General features: G+C 35.5%; 3 protein-coding genes and 1 long non-coding RNA gene across 4 annotated transcripts; 2 read left to right on the top strand and 2 right to left on the bottom strand.

Moving 5' to 3' along the window:
• Window positions 1-922: 922 nt before the first annotated feature.
• On the bottom strand, window positions 923-1689 carry LOC143425559 (uncharacterized). The gene is made up of 3 exons (XR_013102051.1): window positions 1544-1689; window positions 1265-1435; window positions 923-1122 (listed from the first exon to the last, which is right to left on the bottom strand). It is a non-coding gene; the product is annotated as an uncharacterized LOC143425559 (long non-coding RNA).
• On the top strand, window positions 1226-10967 carry Ncc69 (sodium chloride cotransporter 69). The gene is made up of 17 exons (XM_076898408.1): window positions 1226-1522; window positions 6401-6560; window positions 6633-6728; window positions 6916-7107; window positions 7213-7389; window positions 7464-7603; window positions 7773-8072; window positions 8154-8379; window positions 8475-8596; window positions 8669-8804; window positions 8875-9086; window positions 9150-9391; window positions 9510-9655; window positions 9728-10055; window positions 10136-10290; window positions 10371-10479; window positions 10565-10967. Exons 1-17 carry the CDS (start codon window positions 1256-1258, stop codon window positions 10698-10700), a joined length of 3144 nt encoding a protein of 1047 aa, XP_076754523.1. The 5' UTR covers window positions 1226-1255; the 3' UTR covers window positions 10701-10967.
• Window positions 10968-11492: 525 nt separating this feature from the next.
• On the bottom strand, window positions 11493-17022 carry LOC143425548 (N(G),N(G)-dimethylarginine dimethylaminohydrolase 1). Its single transcript, XM_076898445.1, has 5 exons — window positions 16583-17022; window positions 16134-16236; window positions 15960-16057; window positions 14389-14484; window positions 11493-14323 (listed from the first exon to the last, which is right to left on the bottom strand). The coding sequence occupies exons 1-5, from the start codon at window positions 16838-16840 to the stop codon at window positions 14069-14071; spliced, it is 810 nt and encodes a 269-aa protein (XP_076754560.1). The 5' UTR covers window positions 16841-17022; the 3' UTR covers window positions 11493-14068.
• A 225-nt stretch (window positions 17023-17247) lies between these two features.
• LOC143425028 (ribitol 5-phosphate transferase FKRP) lies at window positions 17248-19776 on the top strand. Its single transcript, XM_076897470.1, has 3 exons — window positions 17248-17904; window positions 18015-18272; window positions 18485-19776. Exons 1-3 carry the CDS (start codon window positions 17443-17445, stop codon window positions 19265-19267), a joined length of 1503 nt encoding a protein of 500 aa, XP_076753585.1. The 5' UTR covers window positions 17248-17442; the 3' UTR covers window positions 19268-19776.
• Window positions 19777-20742: the final 966 nt, after the last annotated feature.

Below are 20742 nucleotides of genomic sequence, written 5' to 3'. Positions count from 1 at the left end.
TTTAGTTTGAAAGTATAATTTATGTATAATCGTTCAATAGTTTCGATTTCTTACAACACGTGATATTCTCGAGTTGCAGGGAATTTGAAATAATTCAATGAAAAAATGTCATTAAAGGTGCACAAGTAGCAGTTTTGATCTCGGGATCTATCTAGAGGTTAATTAAGATCAATTATTGTGATAATTAGTCGACTCAACTTGCTATGATTTAACTCAAAACTTGTGAAAAACGACCACCACACACGGAATTATCTAACAGCTAGTTTATTTTTATATAATTATAATTTGTTAATGAGTAAATGGAAACGGGACAAGGTTTCTCTGTTTCAACTAGAAAACTATTTCTTTTTTACGACGTTGCAAGGAACAATTAATTCGATAACTGGATCATTCATGCATTAACCCGTCGAGAAACAGTAATTATGTGCGGAGTGTTGTAAACAAGGGTAATTTCATAATTGACATACCTACGCGCTAGTTGTTAACTAATTGTAACTCTAGAATCAAGGGCATCGAGCATTTCTTTTTTAGATAAGTCGATTCTAGGGGATGCTAGATATTTTTCTGTTAAATCAGTCATTTATGAAAACTTGAGTATATAGTTAACATTTATGAAAAATCTTTGAGATCTTGAATCAAAACCCATATGGCTTTTACTTCAAAGATTTTTTGTGCCACCCTCGTTCAGTCAGATTAGTTTCTAATTATCGACCTTTTGGAGCACAGTGGGTTTCATCGCGAGATTATTTACTCTAATCAGAGAAATCTTATTAGAATCCTGTGGCGAAACTTATGCTCCGCATGGTTGTACAGAATGCAAATTAACGATGAATCTTTATCTCGATACGACAATCAAACTAATAGTCCATCTGTATCTTCTTGGAAAAGACAAGAAGAACCTGTAAAAGCTTCTCGTTACGAATTCTTCCAAGAAACTCCGCTTACGAACACAAGCCACTAAAAATACATACTCAACGAATGTAACGCTCTCGATTGTAAACTGATTGTTAACAGAACGATCCCGATCCGATGGTGAATCAATAAATTGGCCAATTCGTCGGGTGCACTATAGGAATTAGAGGATTGTTTTTCCCTAAACGTCCACAGTCCAGCTTGATCGGTCTACAAATAAACGTAACGAGTCAACTTCCAGACTGTCGACGAACCTGATCGTTGCCAGTTGTGTCTCAGCGGTAGAAGAATCGTATGATACGTGATTAGAACTGGCAAGAGCGAAAAGTGTAGAGAAACGAAAATGGCTCACGAGAACGGTATAAACGGCGACATCGATCCGGAGACGGTGGAATTGAATCCACTGAGGAGGACCAGGTTCCACGTGAACCGGGTGGACAGTCTCGAGGGTCGCGCCAGCCTGCTTGGCGAACAGGAAACGAAAAAATCCCTCAGGCACATGACCAGAGAGGCACTGCCTAGGCTGGACAATTACAGGAACATCATGAGTATTCAGGCTGCTCATAGGCCGTCTTTGGACGAGCTCCACAATCCCACTCTGCTTAACAAGGTAAGAATGATGATACTTGACCATTAATAGGGACCACTATTTCTTTGTTTTACTCGTGCGACAGTAGTTGTGTTCATTATGGTATACTACCGATGTGTGATGTTACGCGTTTGGTATTCTCCTCGTAGCGATCCAGCTCCTGGATCTCCCTGTCGACTTTTTCGATGAGCGTCTGATGTGTTTCCGCGAGCCGAGTTCTTCCGATTCCGATGATGTTTTCATAAACGAGGAAGTTTGCTTTAGTGTACGGTCAGTTTCTTGTATTTTTTTTTCCAACTTGTTGAACAGATGAAAGATTGTACGAATTGGTGTTTGCGCAAGTCTTCCGTGATTAAGTTTCAGCCATCAGGGTGCGGTTGGTTAATTAGACTCCGATCAAAATGCAACGCAGTATGCTTGGGTACATGCTTCCAGCAGTTTGTGTATTGTTTTACATAACGTCGGTTAGATCAGCTATACCCGTTTATTACGAAACAAAAATTCTTCAGAAGAGATAAATCGTGTAGTTTAATGGTGGTGAGTCAGTACTTGCTTGGTTCAAGTAGACTCAAACCAGAAACGAAGTAGTGGAATACTATATTTAATGAGACATCGATCTACGAAAAAGACTGGGTTAATCCTACGAAAACTTCTGTTTGTTTCGAAGAAATTCGAAGTGTATAGCCATCGTTACTCTGTTTGGTCTCCTCGATTAAAAACTGCGATGCATTGATGTCAATAATTAATAATAACGATCGTACACCACGAGAGAGATGATGCACCGCGTCCATTGACATTCACCCATTTCTTAGCTCGATTCGTCCCTTATTTATGATTCTCTCTCTTGTCCGACCACTTTGTTCTAAAATTAAACAAGTGTACGCGCGCGCATAATGGCACACGGATTCGTGAGTTCTTCCTGGGAAGGGTACGCGCGTATGTTGCTCCTTAAAGTCACGGCGATTAACAATAAATTGTTTTATAACGTGCAATCGTTGGTTGTGTCGTAAAATAAACAGAACGAGGAAAAGGAACAGAAGCAATTTGCAAGAAGAGCATTATAAAATATTGTAGATAGCGAGTTTTTACCATTTCTGCGTTCGAATCGCGGCGTGTATCTTCGATCGTGCCGCAACGTTTGTTTATCAAGAGTTAATATTGGACGTGCGCATTTTTTACGGATAAACTGCTTACATTATGTAAAAACAGAGCAATAAATAGGGAACGAAACCAAGCGAAATTCACATCAAACGAAAGCTCGATCATTTCATTGGACACACTTGCTCGAGGATTTTTCATGCGTGCATATATTCTAGCATAATACAATTGATCGTTAAAAATAATGGCTGAGCCTCTGCATTGAACTAGATGAACTTAAACGAGTCTGATTCGATATTAAGCGTGTTCAACAGTCAAACACCCAGCGAGAAGTAAATATCGCATTTCTCGAAAGAGCTGATAACCAGAAGGGTTGCTTAATTGTGTCCTATTACGCGTGATAAGGTGCTGTCTAGAAATACATAGTCGAAAATTGTTCCTTGATTGGTCTCCCTGAAATCGTACGACACCAATTAAAGAAACCTTACATTTGTTCTAATCAAGTTCCCCCGGTTCGACTGAACGATCCACGTGTTGTAGCGTGCATTTGGAGCCAGCCAAACTTTTACAAAGTCTCATGGTGTGTTTAGCTGAATATAAGCTCGGCTAAACTGATTGCTGCGACGAAATATGATATGTCCGGCACAACCGTAGGATCGTAACGACTTAAATCCATCATTTAGATTGCCCCTGACACGGGGTTAACTATAATTCAACCTAAATAAATTTTGGATACGATCGAGAGCACGCTCGATCGCCTCGTATGCCAGCGGTAGGATCGGTTGGAAGATAATTTCGATGACGTTGGTTCGTTTGTACATCCAAAGAAAGAGGTGGATGAAACAAGGGTTTTGCCTTTCACCGCGTGCCACGGAATTAGAACCTTCGAACGGAATTACCGAGTGAAACGTAAGCCCTTTGATGACTAACGGGACTTTAGGGTATTCGGATCTAAAACGTAGTTTTAATATTAATGCAGTAGTCTCTTAGATCTGAATCAACAGAAAGCTAACGCCATTTGTTTGCATAGAAATTGGAAATATTTCCCTCTTCATTACTGCCAGACAAGGGCGGATTAGGTTTATTCAATTCGCAACGCACGAGAATTACTTTTCTTCGTCGAGTTCGCTGATATTTTGTAATATCGTAACTGTCTGTTTCTCGATCTGCTGAAATTGATTAGCATCGCGGTTTTTACGAGGTTTTAATTAAAAAAATTAGAAGCTGTAAATTTGCAATATTTGCTTTCAGAGTGACGCACCGGTCCGCGTGAAATCAAATTGATACGCATGAGATGCACGCTTATTTACATCGAATCGGCAGAACTAATTAGTAACGCTTGGCTTGCGAAAATTCATTCGTCTACGATGCTTCTGGAAAACGCGTACAGCGAGCACATATTACTTTTCGGCATCGTTATCTCTCGAATCGTTGAATTTAATTAGCAATGCCTCGCACGACGACGATCGATCGCAGGATCTTGAGAAACGCGCGCGAACGTGGGCAATCTTGATGGCTCACAGCATATTAAAATACGCAGGGAGACCCCCACGTTCGGATCAACAATTAAAGCATCACTTGAAATGATCATAAATGCAACAAGACCGCCTCGTTCACTGCGCAATGCTCGCCAACTTGAAACGTTCGATCGAGAAATGAATATCTCTGTTCGAGCGCTACCTTAAATCCAATTCAGTTGAAATATCTCATCTCAGGAATTCAATTAATTGCCAGATTAATTCTACACTTGATTAGTACATTTTCGATACATAACACTTTGATTTTCATTCTCTGCGAGATAACAAAGATCCGATCTCTCACGTTTTGGCCCTCAATTTCTCATTTATGACACACTCGTACGTTCCAGTGTCCATTAGCGTACGAAAACCGTACGTAATGAAACATGTATTTTAACGCCTGCTCGTTCGCATTACTTAACCGTGTCAGTCGACGCGTAAAAGGTCAACGATGAGCAGCGTACTCGATTTAATTCGGTTGAATCGATCGCGAGTAATTCGATCGGTCAATGGCAGAGGTGAAAGACGAAAAGGGAGCCAAAGACGGAAGAGAAAATTGAAATATCAGCGGCGGATAGGAGTGTGTGCGGCACACGGACGGCTGTTAATGACAGCGTCGATAGGACCAGTAAAACGCGTGCTCCGAATACATTACGGGCCGAGGGATAAGCGTTCGTTATTATTTGACTATTATACCACGTATCGTACGGACGTGTCGGTAACGGAAGAGTGTATGTGGCCAGTAGGCGAGAAGCGTGTTCCTTTCCTCGTCGTTTCATTTCTTTCGATGCGACGCGCTCGTAATTCACTTACGCACGTCGCGAGTACTTGCGTGCATGATCTGCGACGATGAACAGAGGAGTAACCGCCCGGACCGTCCTCTCGCTCGTTGCACATCTTCATAATGCGACTTGCATCGGGAGGAGAAAGATAGTTGGGTTCATTGTTTCACGGCGCAGCAACTGCTGAGGGGAAAAAAAAGAGTTTGGAAAATTCCTAACGATAGACTTGTACTCTATACTTTGACGAGAGATTACGCAAAGAAATTTTTGAATCGAAGATATTACGTCGCGTTTATAAGTTCTCCCGGTGGGTGTAATTTAATTTATTCGCTCACATTGATCTGTTTTCGATACCTTACTTTCGGAGGGTAAACTGCCACCGCGAGGTCGGCTCCGCTCCAGATGCAGCAAGAATAATTTTACAATTACACCGTAGTCCAAGGCACACACGATATTCGAGGATATAACGGGAAATAATGGGATGAAATAATCATCTCTGTAAGAGCTATAAGCTAGTCGAGCAGGCTCGCAAGAAGGTACCCTTGAACCGCGGATGTTCGTGCTTCTGTTCTCCAAATCAATTTTTTTAGCTCATTAACGGTAGTAAAGGGTCATCAAGTTCGCCAAAGGAAGTCGAGAAATAGACTGTTATTAAATATTCATTTCGACAAGAACGAATGACGCTGGAAACGTTCACGTTTTACATCGAAAATCCTTGGGTCCTTCAGTTTTACGCAAGATCGTATCAACAGGGGGGCGTGATTCGATTAGTATTCACACACTGGCTTTCCTAAGGCTTCCACAAACAGATCTGCGTGCATTTAAAGTGATCGAAGCTAGTTGTTTCGAATCTGTTTGACTTTCATGTCATACCAATCCGATGAACCAACTTTGCTCTATGAGACTTCCATTCCAACTTCCGTTGCTTTCAATTCTAATGTCCCTCCGATTTCCTCTGAAGATCGATCTTCCTCCATATTGGCCGCCTCTTGCATTTTATTATTTTTCTGATGCACATTTTCCCTCTCGAAGACGGGCCCTCGAGATCATCGCGGTTGGATTTCTGAAAAACGATCTCAACATTGGGCGACGTGTAATGTATGACATGTGAGGCATTGTTACGTAAATCGTTAGTCTTCATTGGTCGACTGGCGACCCTTCCTCTAGACGAATCACCTTCAATGCCGATAACCACCTCTAAATCTCAATTTACGCGTAACACTCACGTAGAGAGATCCACGGATCCCTCGGCAACCTCTGCCGTTTAATTTCTCCTAGTAAATACTTATTTAGTTGCGACTGGAACCAGTCCTATCCGGAATCGTAGAAACTCCTTCAGTAGCCGGGTAACTCCTCCACGGTATGTGGAACAATGATTTAACTTGAACTTGAACGATGTAGACGGCTGATTGCCGGAACTCGAACGTGTTCTATTCTTCCATTCAGGTTCAAGCCTGATCGAGCCAAATAGACTGAATTCTCTTTTGTTAATTAACCGACAGGGCTCAGGATCTCACAGTTTGCCATTAGCGCACGTGAAGCCACCGACTTCCGGAATAAAATTCGGATGGATCCAAGGAGTTCTGCTGAGATGTCTTTTAAATATTTGGGGGGTGATGCTCTTTCTACGGCTCTCCTGGGTCGTGGCGCAAGCAGGAATAGGTAATTTTATATAAATCTATAAAAAGAACCATTATATTTTACAGACCCGAAATTTCTCTATCGCTTTTTTAGGGGAAACTATTTTATTGATTTTAACAACGACAGCTGTGACTACGATAACGTCGTTGTCGATGTCGGCGATTAGTACAAACGGCCTCATCAAAGGAGGTAAATATCGTCGGGCGACCCGTTCACCATCGATTGGAGCGCGAGACGAACGGAAATGTTCGTTTTTACCGAAATAAATCTCTCCCGGTGCTCGCATCGATCGATGCGGTTCGCGTGCCCCGCTCGTTGTGTAAATTCTCATCGTCTCTGGTGTCGGTCGATAAGATTAATTATATATTTTCCGCAGGTGGCACGTATTACATGATCTCCAGGTCACTGGGGCCCGAATTCGGCGGATCCATAGGCTTAATATTTTCCTTGGCGAACGCGGTCGCCTGTTCCATGTACGTTGTTGGATTTTGCGAGAGCATGGTCGACTGCTTAAAAGCGAACGGAGTTTGCATCGTCGATTGCGACAATACGGACATTAGAATTATAGGTCAGTATTTAAAAGGAACATGTTGCACCATGCAGCTATCAACGACCTCTTTTCTGTCGCTGTTTAAAACACTGTTATTCTTTCTTCTTTCATTTTCTCGTACAGGTTGCATCACGATCGTTTTACTGTTACTGATCGTCATGATCGGTTTGGAATGGGAAGCGAAGGCTCAGATTGGCTTGTTGATTATCCTGCTCCTAGCTATCGCTGATTTCATGATCGGCACCTTTATTGGTCCTAAAGACGACCAAGAAAGAGCTAAAGGATTTGTAGGATACAACGGTAATGTTTGCGGCAACTGTCGATGAGTATATCGTTTCTTTGAAACTTACACTTTATTCGCTTTCTGTTCACAGGTGATCTATTCAAGGAGAACTTTTATTCGGATTACAGATACAGCGAGGGTGTGGAACATAATTTTTTCTCAGTCTTGGCTATCTTTTTCCCGGCTGCTACAGGTATCCTGGCAGGTGCGAATATATCCGGTGACTTGAAGGTGATTTAGTCCTTTCGTCCTTACAGGGAAAATTTCCTGATACTTTAATTATTAAGCTTTCATTAGAATATTTAATTTACTTATACTATATTAGATTCTTAAGTAAGAACATAAAGGATGAATGTATAGATCGATTATGAATCACAGTGTAAGCTTGTATTCCGAATAGGATCCACAAACAGCTATTCCCAAGGGAACACTGTTGGCTATTCTTCTAACAACTATATCTTACCTCTTTATGGCCTTCATGGTGGGAGGCACAGTCGTGCGAGACGCATCTGGTGATGTTAACGATCTGTGGAACGTTTTCAACAGCTCATACACTGCCTTATCAAGCTTGAACGCGACCAACGAGACAACCGAAATCCCGATTGCTATTTTAAATTCCAGTCAAATAGTATGGACCACATATGGCACGAAATTCAATTGCACTGGGAACTGTTCTTACGGTAGCCACAATAGTTTTCAGGTATTGCGGACAAAAGATATTAACAGTCTGTTCCTAAATAGGTAATTCCATCTTGCGTTGACTGTTGTACGAATTTTTCAGGTGATCGAATTGGTGTCCGCGTTTGGACCATTTATTTACGCTGGCTGCTTCGCGGCTACTTTGTCGAGCGCCTTAGCATCCCTGGTTTCCGCACCTAAAGTATTCCAGGCGCTGTGTCTGGACAAGCTGTATCCTGGAATCGAGTGGTTCAGCGGTGACAAAGACAAGGAACCGATTCGTGGTTATTTTCTCACGTTTGTTATCGCTGTTGGTTTCATTTTAATCGGTAAACATTTTCACTCTCTTAATGTTAATTGTATCGCTTACTTAAACAATTATTCATTGGTAAATATAACGATTAAAAATTGTTGTTCCATTTAGGGGAACTAAACGCTATAGCTCCGTTGATCTCAAACTTCTTTCTGGCTGCCTATACTCTTGTTAATTTTAGCACCTTCCATGCTTCGCTCGCTAAACCAATCGGTTGGAGACCAACGTTTAAGGTAGCGTTTGCACTTGATAATTTTCTTAATTAAAAATGTTCTCGAATTATGTATATATTTTTCTTATTTTAGTATTACAATATGTGGCTGAGTCTTGCTGGCTCTGTTATTTGTATTTCTGTGATGTTCTTGATCTCATGGTGGACAGCATTGATTACATTATGTGTAGTTTTAGCCCTTTATCTAATAGTTTCGTACAGAAAACCAGGTAACGTATGATGACTCAATTGCAATAAGTAGCAGTATATAAATGAATCGAGAAACTAATTATCTTGCAGATGTAAACTGGGGCTCTACGACACAGGCCCAAACATACAATAATGCCTTAAACGCTGTCCAGCAATTAGATAGAGTCGAGGAACATGTGAAAAATTATAGACCTCAATTGTTGGTACTCACTGGCACACCAAGTACAAGATCAGCGCTCGTCGATTTTGCGCATCATATCACGAAAAATAATAGTTTATTCATTTGTGGCCACATCGTTGAGGTATTATTAATATTAATGCATTTTAATATGCAACGTTCACATATTAAAATTTCTTCACTTTAGACACCGATATCGTACAAAACACGCAACTCCATGATCGCGAATTGTACTTCTTGGTTCCGAGTGAATAAAATCAAGGCGTTTTATTCACTGGTGGATGGGGCCAACTTTCAAGACGGTACCACATCTCTTTTACAAGCTGCCGGCTTGGGAAAAATGAGGCCTAACATTTTGTTGATGGGCTACAAACAAGACTGGGCTACTTGTCCACGAGAGAATTTGAATATGTACTTTAACATTATGCAGTGAGTATTCTTGCATATACTTGAGATTGTTTGTGACCTTTTTCGATGCAAGTAAGATATAAGTAGGCGGAACATATAGAATGAAAAACCATTGTACTCCATTTCTTGTTTTATTTAGCAAAGCTTTAGATATGCATATAGCAGTGGCGCTTCTTCGAATAAGCGAAGGTTTAGATTGTAGCACGATTGTAGGAGATGCTGAGGAGCAGAAGAAAAACGCCCAAACGTTACCAGGGAATCAAAGCTTCTCTCAGCTTAGCCAAGGTTCGCAAAATATCTAGAACTTTAGTTCACATCAAAGTCGAATTTTTGTTACATTTTCTTAATCAATTACAGCTAGTAGTACGTCTGATATATCTATTCCCGGTAGTCCGGCACCTCGAAGATCGAAAACGATCAACGAGTACCCTAATCCAACCGCGGATGATCAACGTGAAACTCGACAGACTTTTATACCCGTAGCAAAAGATATACTTAACGTCGTAACAAAGTTCCAACGTAAACAAAAAAAGGGTACAATAGACGTGTGGTGGTTGTACGACGATGGTGGTTTAACCCTTTTGCTACCATATATCATTAGTACAAGACGTAATTGGTCTAACAGTAGATTAAGAGTTTTCGCCCTAGCGAATAAAAACTCGGAGCTCGAATATGAGCAGAGAAAGTAAGTCGCACTTATCTTTTTAAAGCAACAGGATTGGTCTAAATAAATGTGTTAATCTTATTGCTTTTTTCTGTTCGTAGTATGGCAAGTCTTTTATCGAAATTTAGAATAGATTATTCTGCATTAAAAGTTATACCAGATATTTCGAAACCAGCACAGGATAGTACAAAAAGTTTCTTTGACTCACTGATAGCAAATTTTCAACAAAAGGAAAACCCTAAAACAACAGATGATGGTATTGTTAGATAAATGTTAAACATGCTTGCAAACACCTTATTTATTTTAAATTATTTAAAGAACCAAATTTACTTTCAGATGTTATTAAAGATTCTGAACTGATAGCTATGAATGAAAAAACGAATAGGCATCTACGTTTACGGGAACTGTTATTTGAAAATTCGATGGAAGCTAATTTAGTAGTTATGTGAGTAAAAATGTGGGAACACGGAGTTACGTTGCATCATAGTTATTAAGAAATTGCTTTACTGTATAATATACTTTTGCTCTAGGACATTGCCAATGCCCCGAAAAGGTGCTGTATCAGCACCTCTCTATATGGCATGGCTTGAAACTCTGACGCGCGATATGCCACCATTTTTACTTGTACGAGGAAATCATACATCTGTTTTAACTTTTTACTCTTAATGACGCAAATGAAATCGACGTCGATAATTATTTAAATTCGTTGAGGTGTTTTACCAATGACATGAAAATTATAGTTGCGCAAATAAGTGAAGTAACAATATAAGTAAAGGGGAGAGAAAAAATATGAAAACTGCCCAGTGATACATAAAATAGTGATGTGCTTCAAATGAGTTAATATTCCGGTGTGTATGTGTGTGTTTAGTAAAGACAAATCTTTGGATAAATTCGAATACAATAAATACAGTAAGACTGTATTATTTTTTTTAATCCGCTCACCATGATAATTGTTCCTAAATTTCGAAATGTTTTCCATCCACCAATTGTAAAAAATTAATATTTGCATTCTTATAAATACTTAAAATAAATAACGATACATCAGATACTATAAGTTATATAATAACCAATAGTATGTTTCACGTGTTTGCTTACAATTGTTCAAAATTTCGATATTATATTTTAGTAAACATATTTATTTAGAAGACGATCTATAGATATACAATCTAGATATTTAGAAGAAATTTACTGATAATCTTAATTAAAATAATTTGAATAATTATAAGCAGACGTGATCATTTGTAATACAAATTAAAATAAAGAAATACTAATCTTAAGTTTAGCAATAAACTGAGTAAAATCGTGTATAAAGTCTTGAAATTAATTACATTACACGTATTATATTAAGTCGTTCGCACAAAGTGTAGCGAATGTTTTGTAAGGACGTTAACAATGAATACATACATACATATATTCCTCTTCAATTGGGTAGGGAATTAATTGTTCAGGACTAGACAATAACGTCTAGCATATCTTTATTTTGTTTACAACTTTGTAGCCTTATACACTTTTGAAAATTTGCAAAAGGATATACAGAATGATATTAAACCTAAACGTTACAAAGTGTAAATTATTCGTTGTAAAATTCATTTCAATTGCAAAAGTCAATTAAATTACAATAAAATCGTAATATTTACGAAAGGAAAGTTGTAAGAAATGTAAAAGAAAAAAAAACTTGTATGCAAACGTGAAACCATGCATATTGAAAAGTATAAAAGTATGATAAATGTATTTAAATGATGTCATGATTTTAAACTATACCATAGCAATGCAAATAGTATTATTATCCTACGATTGTGATAAATATGTCAAAACAATTTAAGCATTTTGCAATGTATATTGTGTACATACGAAATTTGTTCTTATACAGAAATTTTGTTTCATTTCTCCGTTTGGTAGACTCTTAATCGCGTAACTTTGCTATAATGTGAATCAGCATAATAACTTTCAACTATCAGTGCTTATATACATATATTATTAACTTTGTAGTATATAATTGAATTGTAGAAGAGCTCTATTTGAATATTTAGGTGAACACTTTTTATAGACTAGTAGCAAATGCAATCAAAGGTATCAGAACATTGATGATTAGTTTCTAATAACTGACTCCTAATTATGTATAAAATAAAATATCAAAAGTAGAAGACATTAACTATATATTAATATATTTTATTAATTTGATGATTTTATTTTCTTTTGTGCTACATTAAAAGTTGATTTTGATTTACTGTCACAATTTACAAATCAATCTTTTTTTTGTTCATTTTAAGTCTTTGTAAAAAAGAAGTTTCATTCAATATAAATTACTATAATATTTTGATATCGAATTTGTTGTACATAGAAATTCATTGTGTATATGTTGATCGAAGCTTAGAATATAAGATAATAAATGGAAAACAATCATGGAATATGTTTGAAATTATGAAATATACAAAAAATATGTATCTGTAAATGCTGCCGCGATAAAGTTAAAGAATGATAAAATAAAGAATTGTCAAACAAATGGCAAGATAAAAATTAGAGATTCACATAATATAAAAATCTACAAATAAGGTAAACAAACTCTCAATATATTATCTCTAATCTAAATACCTTATAAATCAAATATATTAATCTTCTTAATTATAAAATCTCTTTTATATATATATATTAAGATAATTCTTTCTTTATAAAATAATTATAAAATAATCTTTTTTGTTCATTCAAGTAATTATTAAAGTTTTAGAACGACGTAAATGCTACGTCAATATTATTATGTCTAATAATGAATTATTATGACCATCTTCTATCTTCGGGGTAAAAATATACCAACTATTAAACTAATTGGAAAAAGTTCGGAATATAGTAGCAAAACTTTAGTCAAACATTTCCAAATGGTGCAAACGAGACCTATCTAACCAAGAGAAACCAGGAAATACTACAGCAAAGGATATCATTGTAAGCCTTCAAGATCACACATACATCATTTATCGCGTGTGTATGTTGAGCTTGTGGTTACGCTTTTAGCACGTTTCTGTCTTTCGATAGTTTTGTTTTTAGTATGTCTACCATCATCTATTCCCATATTCCTCACTACAGTTGGTCCAAAAACTTTTTTTTGCCTCGTATTAGTTATGTCATGTCGTGTGCGCGTTTCTACATGCAACGTGATTCCCCTGCAAATGGACTCAATAGCAATAATCACACTACAGGGAAATCATCCGGAGACGTTACTTTCCTTAGATTCATCACCTCGAGGACAGAGAATGGACATATTCATTTAAAAGGCTGTGTAACGCGAACGCGAGTCAGTATAAAGCCGGCCCGTGCAACTGGTGCTGGTACAAATCACATTTTTGGTGTGAGCAAACGATGAGATTGCTCGTGGTGTGCGTTACAGGCCCGTATTTTATGCCTGACTATTAATTCAGGATGCTCGTGAGTCCAAGTACTGTGCATAGTTGAAAATATGTACGATGTGCATGGCGACAAAGTGCCACTCAAATGCAAGAGTGATACTCTGAAAAATGCTGTGATATTACTTTGAAATCTATTCTATTATTCTTTTGAGTATTAACTGTTCGGTTCTACATGGTACAGGACCTGTTTGTACATAGTTTTCCTACATCCACGAGTCTTTTAACTGTTGCCTACACGGATTATTTTCATCACGGATCTCCTTCATGAATTAAGGAGAGTTACCAGCATGCAAATTTCAGTTGCATAGGCTTGGTCTAAAGCTTTAATCCACGAAAGTCAGCGCAAAGAGTCAGTGCACAAGTTGCAGTTGATAGTCTCAGTTTAGAGGAGTCAATTTAAATCGATTAGTTTAATTCAGTTTAACTCCCATGCTATCAAAATCCCATACACCAGGATAGATTCCTCAAAGGGACACGAATAAACAGTTGCAAGATCCGCAACAGTATTATAGTTTTTGCACAGCATTTTGGTAATATTTCTAGTTAGAAATATTTAAACTCTTGATTTTATGATTCACATCAATATATACTTCTAGCAATTTAACACGTTTGCTAGTTATATCGTCTTCTCTTGATTTAAATATTGCGAATATGTCTTGGTCTACGAACCAATAAGCAACAAGAAGTCAAACCAGAACTAACCTTTGCTAATTCAGACATGCGTAAAGATCTGGTTGGGAACTCAATTTTCTCTGCGAAAACTTTACTTGATTGTGGGATTTCATCTTCTGCTCGGTGAATTAATGTGCCGTTCACGTAAAGAACATTGGCCGCTGCGTCTTCAGGCACGGTAAAAGTTTGGTAACTATAAGTTGCTTCCCTTTCGATTCTCTATATTGTAAACAATGTAGATGTATAGAAAATGATATCTCGTAGTTTGAATTATAATTAAATACCTTCAAAACTTCCTGAGATTCTTTTCCAGCACCTACACAAATGATATCTGGACCAGCCATTGTAACTAAACCTTTAAGACGTTTGGATTCAGCAACCTGTGAACAATAATAAAATAAAAAAAAGGCATACATTTTAAAATTCGTGTGATATATTTTAATTGTAAATGCAATAATGCAAAAAATCATCAACTTCTTCCTCACACATGTTCATAATAATTGTATTATATTTCAAATATAACTTAAAGAATTGCTTTTTATTAGAATAAAATTTTTTTTTTTAATATTTTAAGCATAATATTTTTCGTAATAATTAAATGTAATGCATGAATTAAGAAATGAAAAATAATAAATTCTTTCAGTCTCTTGGTAGCATCACAAGACATAAATAAAGGAAATTAACTTAAGTACTAACTTTGATCAATGTATTTAGAATGCAATAAGAGCAATAAAATATTATGTAACTTCAATCAATTAAAACTTTATAATTAGTAAAAGATTCAAAGATATGTCATGCTTTAAATGTACATTATTCTTTTTATAACGATCGATTGAAGTTTCACTGTACAAACTTCTACAACACATGACATACTTATGCAAAAAAAAAAATATAATTCTTAACCACGTGCAAAAGTGAAATGTGTTTTTTGTATATTGGTGTGTGTTTGGTGTGCAAAATCGCACTAAGCCATAACTCACATACTATATAAAACTCCATCTGAAAGCATTCTGTTAAAATCTGTAATTGGTAATGGTAAAAATATATTTATAAATAAATTTGTTGGAAGGTCGTGCAAAATCGTGTTTCTAAACTGTGAAATCTTTTTCAAGAGAATATATGCAAAAGAGAGTCAGTCTAATACACCCAAACCTGAATTGGGGCTGAGGTAAGACTCTCCACTATCACCTCTTCGCCACCATCACCCACCTTAAATGAACATCATAAAAGTAAGTTGTTTGCTCTTAATCTTTTGTCTTTATCAATCATGTTTTAAATCCATTATATGTGTATGTATGTTGTGTGTAACATCATAGAATGAAACTATAACTTTGATTTATAATACCTAGTCCAAAATCTAAAGCTAATTACTCATGTATTTAATCTACTGATCTACATCTGAAAAATGTCATAAGTATCATCATATCATCTTATTCAAGTAATTGTTAAGACATAGTAATGAACATTACATTATGTAAACACTATAACAACATATATATCATATCAAGAGGTATACTTCTAAAACAAATAAATCACAATATACATATGTATCTTTCTTTCATTACGACACGTTATACTTGATAACAATACAGACTACACTATAAAACAGAAATGCAAATATAAATATTGTACAAAGTTCCAATATGCAAACAACACCTATCGTACTTCTGAATTCAAGAAATATATTGTCAAAGTAATACATGCAATGTGTTTTATACCATTAGAGTGGAATAGACACACATTAAGAATAGATTCGTTTAAAACAGATGACTGAAAGGTTTAATGTAATTTATATTAAAAAGCGGATAACTATATGAAATATATTAATTATTGAATATTACTTTCATTAACCAACCTTAATAGGTACACATGGATATTCCGGGAATGCTGCTGCAACTGCTCTTGCACCTGCTTCATTTGTATAATGAGACAAACCAACAAAAAATTCACGACCTATAATAAACAATTAATTCCCTCAGATAAATCTGCTTTGGGCTTTTATCAATTTAATATTGGAAACAACATTTACCAGTAAATAAAACATCTCCTCCATCCAAACGAGCATTTTTATCTGCTATTTCTATAAGAGGAATCTCCAACTCCTTCTTTAAAACAGCTCTAATTGTCTCAATCTGGAATTAGATCATCATCTTTTTAGTACTCAAACAACGGATATATCGCAACGCTTAATATTACAAATGCTTAAACTAACATCGATGTTAATACAAATGAAAAGAAAACAAAATAACCTTCTCTTTTTGGTGAAGTGCAAATTAAATAATTAATCAAACGTGTTCGAAGCTTGTACAAATTTGATGCATATTATACATTAACGCAGGTAAAACAATAATCATCGACTAAGAAATTCTATCCATTGTTCGTAAACGCTATTGTAATGCGAAGTTGAAACCGGAAGAGTGTGACAGCAACGTAATTAAGAGATATAAATTAGTTTAACAGGAAATTTAACAAGTATACCTCTTTTAGGCGCGATGGTTCATTCGGCCGTGCTATAAGCGCAATGCCATTACATACAACTGCGATATCCTCCACGAAAACGCAAAGCGGCGAATTTTCGTCCGGCGGCATTTCGACAACATCGATGTCGAGTTCCCGTAGAAGTTGAGCAAGTGCCAAATGTTGAGTTCTGGCTTCGTCTAATGTGACCTCACCTCTTGTACGCAGTGAAAGAGGTATCCTGCATAGAACCGCATGAGTGTAACGATGAAGAGGCATAGCGTACCGATCGAACGGCTCTCTTGTCAGAATCTATTTCAACTTCGCTTCCTTCCGCTTTCTTCGATTCTAACAGAACAATCACCGAGTAAATCCTATCCTTCTATTAAATTTGTTAGAACGTCGAACTACAAACGTACACTAGTTGGGATCGCTTTACACTAACACAAACGCATGGCGGCGGCGGCTGTGTACACATTTGTGTACTGCACGTTATTTCACACACGCAGAATCGCTACTGCCACCCAATCTAATATAATATCACTAGATTATAGCGCCAAGTGGTCTTACCTTTCGAGTTCTCGGTATGAAAATTTAATTTCTATTTAATATAATAAAAAACAATTGAGAAATGTTCAGACTATAATGTTACAATAAATTCGATGCGAAAAGATGTTGCGACAGACGAACAGTACTTTAATTATACCTTGTATATTATATATGGAAAATGATGGATTGGTAGTGCTGAGTGGAAATGAATTAAAATATGCTGAAGTGTGGAGGTCTGTTAAGCGTTCAAATTTAATTTGGGAGTGTTGTGACATAAAAAATGAAGTAAACAAAATTTTGCATACAACGATGTCGCAGGATACGCGATAATTATGCGCCTTAAATTTGTAAGAACATTGTTAGTGCTTGCACTATTGGGTAACATCATTGTATGGTATAGAATATGGAGGTTATTTGCAACACAAAACACTTTGCGGTTGTTAACGCCGAGCGTGGTGACGGATTCACCGCAGAAACTTCATCACCGATTAGAACGATTAGTAACTGTGGTTATACGACAATTTGAAGCATTCGAGAACGATGTAACTTCCACTGTAGAGTCTGTGTTAAACCTTTTCCCATCTATACCTATTCTAATAGTAAGCAATGAGTTCCCATATCCACCACTGGAATTGGACTTCGCGAACGAAAGCATGCAGAACGTTAAATTAATAAATTTGCAACTAGAATTTAATAAATCTTACGATGAAAGAAATCCACTTTTCTATGTACGTACAAAGTACGTTCTATTTTTACCTGACGGTAGTCGGCTTTCTACAAAGGAAGTCATACAAGTAAGAAATATCACGCAGCTTAATTATTTTATGTTACAGTAATGTTTTACGTACCTTTTTTAACTAGAATTTAGGAAATATTAAATATATATATATGTAATTGTTTATAGGAGACTGTATCGCAAGCTGAGAAATTAGGCGCAATAAGCATACCAATAGGAAGTGTACCTTTGAATTGCATTAATATAGACTTAAAAGTAAAAGAATGGAGTCTCAAATTTTCACATACAACAGGAAATGAATGTGACGGAGTGAATGGAAAGCATGCTACAATGCTTGAGACTAAATTATTAAGAAAGTTAACTGATCCTTTCTTATTACCTTTTACGGATGCATTGTACATACAAACAACTGCATTAGGTGCAAAGGTTTGTACTTTATACTTCATTTTGTTCCTAACTAATTTTATCTTCTTTCAGTTCTCGATTAATTCAAAACAAACGAGTTGTTTTTACTGTAAAAATTGATTTCATTCCTTGTCATTAAATTTTTTAAATTTGTATGTGTTTACTTCACAATTGTCAATGTCTAACTAATAAGGAAGACCTATTCTAGTAGATGATTTATTACTTGTTACCAGATTCATATGTTGTCAAATTATCATTTCAACGAAGGAAAATTGTTGTATAGAAATCAACAATCCCAGTGGAAGATACAACAGTTGTACCAAAATCGCGAACGATCTATGTTTGAAAAATTGGGAATTAAAAAGGTTATAAGAGCTTCCAACTCTGTAGAATGGTATGGTTGTTCTAGGGAAAGTAATAGATGTTTCGGATCAGTCATAAATGGCATTCCATCTTATCTTTATCAAAATCGATATACACCGCCTTGTTGCCTCTCAGGATTAAGAAAAGTTGCTCATCATGTGTTTGATAAATTAGAAGAAGTTGGTATTCGGTTCTGGTTAGAGACTGGGTCTCTGCTTGGTGCTATGAGAAACGGTGATATCTTACCGTGGGATCATGAAGTACAAATAGGAGTAAATCGTGACGACCTCGATAGATCGCCTTGGTTGATTAAAGCTATGAATAAACCTATTACTGATAATCATGGCTTCGTTTGGGAAAAGGCAACAGAAGGGGAATTTTTTAAAGTACAGTATTCAAAGATAAATCGTTTAACCGTAAACATACTTCCATTTTATGCAAAAAATGGTTCGATGGTTAAAGATGCCTGGTTTTTGAACAATAGAGATTTTCCAGAACAATTCCTTCATCCAATGTCAACTATTGAATTTGCTGGCAGACAGGTGCCATGTCCAAATAATATTAGGGATTTTTTAGAATTGAAATATTTTAGGGGTATAATAGAAAATCCTGAACTTCCTGGTAAAATTTCATTTCAAAATTTAATTCGTTAAAACTTAATCACTTGTGTACCAAACGATATATACGTTTAAGAAGCTAACCATTTCTAAATATGTAATTTAAGTTATCTAATTGGTGGTTATATCTTTATTGAAAAACCTCTTGTAGGATTTTACAGTTCATTTCTGTTATCATAAACATCCGAATTAATATATTCTACTAAGACATTAAATATATCGTATCATTTTCAAATGAGAAATATTATTTTGCGATATTGTATAAGATTATGCGATTGTATACTGAACAAATTATGAATAATTTGACTAGCAGTTTAGTATGAGAACTAAAGGAAGGTTCTATAAAATGTCCTTAAAAATGTAGATGTTATATATTTTCTGATATTTATAATACATATGTAGGTGTCAAATTAAATTTCAATTGCATTTGAATAATTTATTACTGATATAAATTTGCTTTCTTTTATTTTCTAAAATAAATTTAGTTAGATATTATCACAAGTTCCTAATAAAACTTAACATTCTTTTCAAATTGATCTCCAAACTTGTTAACTAACAAGTTACATAATATCTTTCTTATAATAAATAATATTTTGTAATTTTTAGTTTTCGTGAGCAGACTTTCAGTATTAATTGTAATGATAAAAATTGTATTTTGTTTTACAGAAAAAAATTAATGTGCCAAGAACTCAAAAATTGTTTATTTTTATGAATGATATTATATTTTATAATATTTAATATCCACTGTAACATTATTTTTTTTTAATTATATATTTGTCAAAAATAATATATTTGAATACAGAATAAATTCAAACTTAATATTTCACGATAATTTGTTTGATGTGAGAACAATTTTTGCAATGCAAATCGTATATCTTAATGTTTAATATCCATTCTAATATTTAAAATAATATAACAGACACTGTGATAGAACCAGTGCTTATTATGATTGAAACGTCAGAATATAAGATTTGTGTAATAAATTATAATATAATATTCTTTGTATTAAGTTTACAAAGAATTATGTATACTATACAATTAATTTTTGAATCGTGTATTTTTTACTTATATTAATGATTTTCTGTATTACAATCAGGTATAAATACTCTCATTACCTTTTTTAACACATTAAATTTCATACTTAAACTCCAGTAACAATTACTTAATATTATTATCTCTATGTAATTAATATAAACTGTTTCTGTGTAAAATTACCAACCTATTCTTTAAAATAGACTTATAGTGAAGCTATGTGGTCTTGTTACGTGTATGGAATTGCAAAAACTTGAATAGCCCTATTTACCAAAGCAATGTATTAAAGTAGTTTCATAAACATTAATAATTGCTTCTAGTCTAGGGTGACATGTTATAGGAATTGTAGATAGTGTAAGTTTAAATCTATAAATTATTCTAAATTTAGTGCCAATTTGTTTATAAAGATATAGATATTAATATGTATTTTCTGTTATAGCAAATGTTAATAAAGTGTTGATGTTTACAAAAAATTAAGA

The sequence above is a fragment of the Xylocopa sonorina genome, chromosome 7 (assembly GCF_050948175.1).
Source record: "Xylocopa sonorina isolate GNS202 chromosome 7, iyXylSono1_principal, whole genome shotgun sequence".
Classification (NCBI taxonomy): Eukaryota; Metazoa; Arthropoda; class Insecta; order Hymenoptera; family Apidae; genus Xylocopa; species Xylocopa sonorina.
The sequence above is the reverse complement of the archived record's forward strand: the minus strand, read 5'-3'. Positions and strand labels throughout refer to the sequence as shown.

Bases quoted from the DNA above. Each gene is read 5' to 3' on its own strand.
- Ncc69 (XM_076898408.1), top strand. From the start codon at position 1,256: ATGGCTCACGAGAACGGTATAAACGGCGACATCGATCCGGAGACGGTG. The intron at 8,805-8,874 runs GTAACGTATGAT...ATTATCTTGCAG, and splicing joins AGTTTCGTACAGAAAACCAG to ATGTAAACTGGGGCTCTACG. The intron at 9,656-9,727 runs GTTCGCAAAATA...AATCAATTACAG, and splicing joins CTTCTCTCAGCTTAGCCAAG to CTAGTAGTACGTCTGATATA.
- LOC143425548 (XM_076898445.1), bottom strand. From the start codon at position 16,840: ATGCCTCTTCATCGTTACACTCATGCGGTTCTATGCAGGATACCTCTT. The intron at 16,237-16,582 runs GTATACTTGTTA...ATCTAATTCCAG, and splicing joins AACCATCGCGCCTAAAAGAG to ATTGAGACAATTAGAGCTGT. The intron at 14,324-14,388 runs GTATTTAATTAT...TTTACAATATAG, and splicing joins AATCTCAGGAAGTTTTGAAG to AGAATCGAAAGGGAAGCAAC.
- LOC143425028 (XM_076897470.1), top strand. From the start codon at position 17,443: ATGCGCCTTAAATTTGTAAGAACATTGTTAGTGCTTGCACTATTGGGT. The intron at 17,905-18,014 runs GTAAGAAATATC...AATTGTTTATAG, and splicing joins CTACAAAGGAAGTCATACAA to GAGACTGTATCGCAAGCTGA. The intron at 18,273-18,484 runs GTTTGTACTTTA...ACTTGTTACCAG, and splicing joins CAACTGCATTAGGTGCAAAG to ATTCATATGTTGTCAAATTA.